The sequence below is a fragment of the Bos javanicus genome, chromosome 5, assembly GCF_032452875.1.
Source record: "Bos javanicus breed banteng chromosome 5, ARS-OSU_banteng_1.0, whole genome shotgun sequence".
In the NCBI taxonomy this organism is placed as follows: Eukaryota; Metazoa; Chordata; class Mammalia; order Artiodactyla; family Bovidae; genus Bos; species Bos javanicus.
Window position 1 is genome coordinate 50,800,500 of NC_083872.1, and position 5,970 is coordinate 50,806,469.

The 5,970-nt window shown below is 47.2% G+C and overlaps 1 protein-coding gene across 1 annotated transcript; it reads left to right on the forward strand.

Moving 5' to 3' along the window:
* The first annotated feature begins 1,689 nt into the window (after nucleotides 1-1,689).
* On the forward strand, nucleotides 1,690-5,748 carry AVPR1A (arginine vasopressin receptor 1A). Its single transcript, XM_061416610.1, has 2 exons — nucleotides 1,690-3,576; nucleotides 5,173-5,748. Exons 1-2 carry the CDS (start codon nucleotides 2,589-2,591, stop codon nucleotides 5,457-5,459), a joined length of 1,275 nt encoding a protein of 424 aa, XP_061272594.1. The 5' UTR covers nucleotides 1,690-2,588; the 3' UTR covers nucleotides 5,460-5,748.
* The last annotated feature ends 222 nt before the right edge of the window (nucleotides 5,749-5,970 follow it).

A 5,970-nucleotide genomic window follows, 5' to 3' on the forward strand; every position in this document is an offset into this window, starting at 1 on the left:
TCTGGAATAAGAACACTAAAAGGAACTTTGGTGACCGGGTATTGCAGATTCCATCCTTCGGGAAACCTGTAAACTCAAAGGTGTAGGGCCAAGAGCAACAAAATTGCCAGGTTCTGGCTAACAGGCCACTTTTGCAATACCCTGGGACGCTAGGGTCAGACAAGATTATTTCTCATATGTGGCACTAATAATATAATTTGTGACTTAAAAGAAGGTCATCTCCCAGAGTCAGTGACTATTGCCTAATTGCTTAAAGTATATTTCCAGACAGGTGATCTGGAAACCTTTCACTTATTGCTATTTCTGAACTTTTCAAATCTTTTGACTCCTTAATGCAGCACAACTTGTAGGTTTGAGAGAATTTCCTTATACAGAACATTGTCTTATTTGATCCTCAAAATAACCTCATAAGTAGATGGTGAAAGTGAAAGTCACTCAGTCGTGTCTGACTCTTTGTGACCCCATGGACGGTAGTCCATGGAATTCTCCAGGCCAGAATACCCGAGTGGGTATCCTTTCCCTTCTTCAGGGAATCTTCCCAACCCAGGGATCAAACCCAGGTCTCCTGCATTGCAGGCGGATTCTTTACCAGCTGAGCCATAAGGGAAGGCCCATAAGGTAAGGCAGGTACTTTCATTACCATTTTAGAGATATATACACTGAGGCTTAGGCAGCCATAATGAAGGACTCCCAAGGTCGAATTCAGCCCTCTTAAGCGTGACAGCCTTGAGATTGGGCATGCATGAACTGGGACGCAAAGTTGAATTATCGTTGAGAACTGCAACTCAGAAAATTTTCTGGTTTATTTGCTTACATTTCATAGATATTCTTCTCAGACAATCAAATTTCTACCATGGCCACAATACGTTCTGACCAAAAAGTCATGTTCGTGTATCTACAGAGTGGAATTCTTTTTTTCTTCTTCTTCTACTTTTGTGAAAGGCAAAGTATTAGTTGCTCAGTCGTGTCCGATTCTCATGGACTATACAGCCCACCAGGCTCTTCTGTCCATGGAACTCTCCAGGCAAGAATATTGTAGTCGGTTGCCATTTCCTTCTCCAGGGGATCTTCCCGACCTAGGGATTGAACCCGGGTCTCCCGCATTACAGGCAAATTCTTTACCATCTGAGCCACCAGGGAAGCCTCTTCTTGTGTGAAATAGCCTGTAAACAGCTCCCCCTTGCTGTTCTTTCGAGTGTACCTTCACCAAAGTTGAAAGAGCGCGCAATTAGTATTTCTGTGCGTCCCGGGCCCCGCTGCTGGGTTCCCGCTGTTCAGAGTAACCAGTCGATAGGTAGACGGTCTTTTCACTCTTGCTCAGAGCATTTCTTTCCTGCCCAGAGGTTGCCTCTTTCTCATCTACCGGCGCAAGAAGCCTGGCGGCTTTTCGTTCCAGCCTGGACAGCGCTGCCTGGGCTGCCGCTCTCCGGCCGCTCTCTTCGTTCACCCGAAGAGATGTCCCCATTGTTCGGCAGTAAAGCAGATAAAGTCCCCACGGACTCCTGTGGCCCAATTCCCGCCCATCCAGCTGTGGGAATCAGGCTTTTCCCGGAGAAAACCCCAGGAATTTAGTTTAGAGAAAACTCCTAAGTCCCACCCACCCCCAAACCCGCTCCCAGCCCCAGGGGAAACTGGAAAACCAGGAGAAATTCCTTTCTCCCGCTGTGATACGTGCACGCAGGCAGCCACGGGGACTGCCTTGGGACCAGCGACTGCGTCCTTCCAGTCAGCGAACGCAGGCAGGAGACAAGACAACAGGCATCAAAAAAGTTATTGTTACACTGCAGAGGAGGGTGGACAGGAGCGGGGCGATAAGAGAAATTCCCGTAGTCGAGTTGTCCTGAGAATGAAGTTAGCCAGACTGGCTCTCCAGGGATGGGCGGACTCTCGGCTCAGGGAGAAATCCCGGCTGGCGCAGGTGGCCGTCACGCGCCAAATTCAGGTTCAAGAGCACCCGAGCGGGCAGTGGACTCTGGATTTCTAGGTACCGCGTCTATTGAAGTCACAGTCAGGGTTAAGGTGATTCTTGACGGAGGCTTGAGAAAATGATGGGAAGCCTTGAAAAGCACGTCCAGTTCTCCGAGCTTTTTTTTTTTTTTTAATAGAAGAGCGGGGAAGCATCACCGTCACCGATACGCCGAGGAATCCGCGCTTTCCAGCCCCACCCCTGCAGCAGTGATGAAAAAAGGACAAATCACCGACGTAGGAAGTTGGGAGAAAGGAAAATCCTGGGGGAGAGGAGAGGGAGGTAGCGAGAGTAGGCACCGAGCAGCCTCCAACCACTGGGGCGAGAGGGAGCGCGATCTGGAGAAACAAACTCCGTATTAATAATTTGAGTTTGGAGTCCAGGGCTTTCGGAGATTGGGAGCGCACCTTCCAGGCTTCGCTGGAGTTGAGAAAGGGCGGAGCAGAGAAAGAGAACGGGCGACTCGACCGAGAGCCGCTGAGTTGGCTGGTGGGACTGAGCCCGGAGACGCCTGCAAGAGAGGGAGCAGAGCCCGGCAGGCGGCGAGCGCTGGCAGGAGGGAGCGCACCGCGCGAGGAGGCGGGAAGGGAACGGGCCTCCACCGAGGCCGAGGGGGCGCTGCATGGACAGCATGCGATTCTCCGGGAGCCCCAGCGCGGAGCCCGCGAGCAACTCCAGCCGGTGGTGGCCTCTGACTGCCGGAGGTGCCAACACCAGCGGGGACTCGGAGGCGCTCGGGGAAGACGGTGGCCCACAGGCGGACACGCGCAACGAGGAGCTGGCCAAGTTCGAGATTGCCGTGCTGGCCGTGATTTTCGTGGTGGCCGTGCTGGGTAACAGCAGTGTGCTGCTGGCGCTGCACCGCACGCCTCGCAAGACGTCCCGCATGCACCTCTTCATCCGCCACCTCAGCCTGGCCGACCTGGCCGTCGCCTTCTTCCAGGTGCTGCCCCAGCTGGGCTGGGACATCACCTACCGTTTCCGCGGACCCGACGGGCTGTGCCGCGTGGTGAAGCACATGCAGGTGTTCGCCATGTTCGCCTCGGCCTACATGCTGGTGGTCATGACCGCCGATCGCTACATCGCCGTGTGCCACCCGCTGAAGACGCTGCAGCAGCCCGCGCGCCGCTCGCGCCTCATGATCGCCGCCGCCTGGGTGCTGAGTTTCGTGCTGAGCACCCCGCAGTACTTCGTTTTCTCCGTGGTCGAGGTGAGCAACGTCACCAAGACCTACGACTGCTGGGCCAACTTCATCCAGCCCTGGGGTCTCCCGGCCTACGTGACCTGGATGACCGGCAGCGTGTTCTTGGCGCCCATGGTCATCCTGGGCACCTGCTACGGTTTCATCTGCCACCACATCTGGGGCAACGTCCGTGGAAAGACAGCAGGGCGCCAGGGCACGGGCGCCCCCGCCGAGGGCGCGGGCGAAGGCGCCTTGCACCGAGGAGTCCTGCACGCACGGTGTGTTAGCAGCGTGAAGACCATTTCCCGCGCCAAGATCCGCACCGTGAAAATGACCTTCGTGATCGTGACGGCCTACATCGTTTGCTGGGCACCCTTCTTCATCATCCAAATGTGGTCTGCCTGGGATAAGAATTTCTCCTGGGTCGGTAGGTGTCGGGAGGAAGGTGAAGAAATGGGGGCTCTGTGTTGGGAATAGGGGGAGTTGGCAAGGGAGAGAGAAATGGGGAGAGAGAGTCTTTTCATACATCCTCTAGGGCCATAGTTCTCAACTTAGTGAATGAGAATCACACCTTGAGTAGAATGGTTAAAAGATACTGTAACCAGCTCCTAAAACCACAAATCCAGAACCTATGCCCTCCCGTCAGCCACGCAGTTACAAAACAGAAAAATTTACTCTCTGTCAAAGCACTAACAACAGCGTTAATACCCTGCTTTCAAGTCTGCTGGATTCAGGGAAATATTTATACTGTCATGACTGCTTTTTGCTAGCTTGTGAAAAGTAACACACTGTAAAATTTTTGTAGAAATGCCCTAAAATAAGGGTAAAACAGACATATTTTTCTGAAGAAAGATTTTAAGTTTTTTTAAGTTTTATTTATTCCTCATCCAGCCAACAAATATTATTGTGCATATTTTATGCTTGGTCCTGGGGGTCCTGGGGGTATGAAGATTAAACGCCTTGCAGGAAGATTCTTAAGTCATTTCAATTTGGCATTTAGCTAGTGTTCTGTTTCTTAACATAATGTTTTATTTTTTTTTCACTGTGCATACGTATGTTGATGATTTCCAATCTTTTTGAATAGAATTTTGGTCACAGATCGTGATCACCTTTAAGATTTGCATCTTAGCACAAAGTTTGATGAAATAATCTGTAATTTATTCTGGCATAACAAGAGTGAGAAGACCCAAATTTATATTTAATAAGGAAATGTCAGTCCTTGCCAATTATTCTTATCTTTAGAAAAGGTATATTCTCAGTGCCTAGTTCTACTGTGAATGGTTATATTTATGTGGTTTGACAATGCAATTACACACACACACACACACACAAAATGGTTCAAAGACTGTTGGAATTTCTTAATTCATCCGTTCTCCATAATATAATTTAGTTGTTCAAACCACAATCAAAGAGGGTTTTCTTTTAAAATTAAAAGAAGTTTCTAATTAGTCAAAGAAAACAACTAAACACTGCATCCTTCAGGGACCTAGTTAAACTATCCCCTTTGTAAAGAGTTCTTACTACAAGAATGTGTTTATTATCAAAAAAAAATTTAAATGACTAAACATGGTCCATAGTGCCATACTTTTGCCTAAGTTATCAGGATGCATACAGTTTGGTGTATGTGGCTATGGACTCTTGAGATTTCACTGAAATGACAGCCATTCTGTAAGTGCTGTCTCTATTAGCATATGCTAGTGCTAATACAAATGATTCAAAGTTTTATTAGTAAGTGATTCAGTATTCTTAGCCTCTTGAAAGTCTCCCTTATTCTACTTAAATATTTTAATAGTGGTTTAAAATATCTGAATTAATTTCAAGGCATCTTGCTCATGAAAATATTTTACAACCAAACAATTTCCATTCACCAACTATTTCCCTGATTGATAAACAAAATACTTCATTTTCTATATTGACCCAAAACATTGTCCCACTTTTGTGAACCAATAAAAGAATGAGTTTATCCAGTGCTTTTACTTGCGTTTGATTAGTTAAATGCTCTCCCCTTATGTTTTCCATACAGAGTCAGAAAACCCAGCCACCGCCATCCCTGCATTACTGGCTTCCTTGAATAGTTGCTGCAACCCCTGGATATACATGTTTTTTAGTGGCCATCTCTTGCAAGACTGTGCCCAAAGCTTCCCATGCTGCCAAAACATGAAACGAACGTTCACCAGAGAAGATTCTGACAGTATGAACCGAAGACCGACTTCCTTCACTAACACCCGAAGCCCCACCAACAGTATGGGAACATGGAAGGGCTCACCTAAATCTTCCAAGTCCATCAAATTCATTCCTGTTTCAACCTGAGCCCCCTGTGTTCACGCAGTCTGACTCTTGTAATGGACTTTTCAGCCCATTGACTGGATCCAGCTAGAATTATTAGACAAATGGACTTATATAAGATATGATTAATCAATCTGTTGAGTACAAGACTGTGTTTCTCCTTGCATTTTTCACATTGCTACAAGCAAAAGCAATGAATTGTTTTATACAGAATGTTAATAAAAACATGCAACACTAAAATCTGCAGAACTAATTCCTAGAAATATCAGAAGCCATATTTCTAAAAGAATAATCATAACCACACTTTATATTTTTCTGTAGGTTTCCTTTCTTTTTATTTCTGACATAACTAAGGCTTGATTGGTTTAGAAGTCATATAATGTAGGGGCATTATTTCTGAACAAAGTAATTTCGTCATCAGCCTTAGGGTTTGAAAGGAATTGGAAAGGACTTTACAGAAATTATGTTTCTGTCCAGTAAAATCAATTTGTGTATCAGAAAATGCAGCCTCTAACTGTGGCATGGAGATGGGATG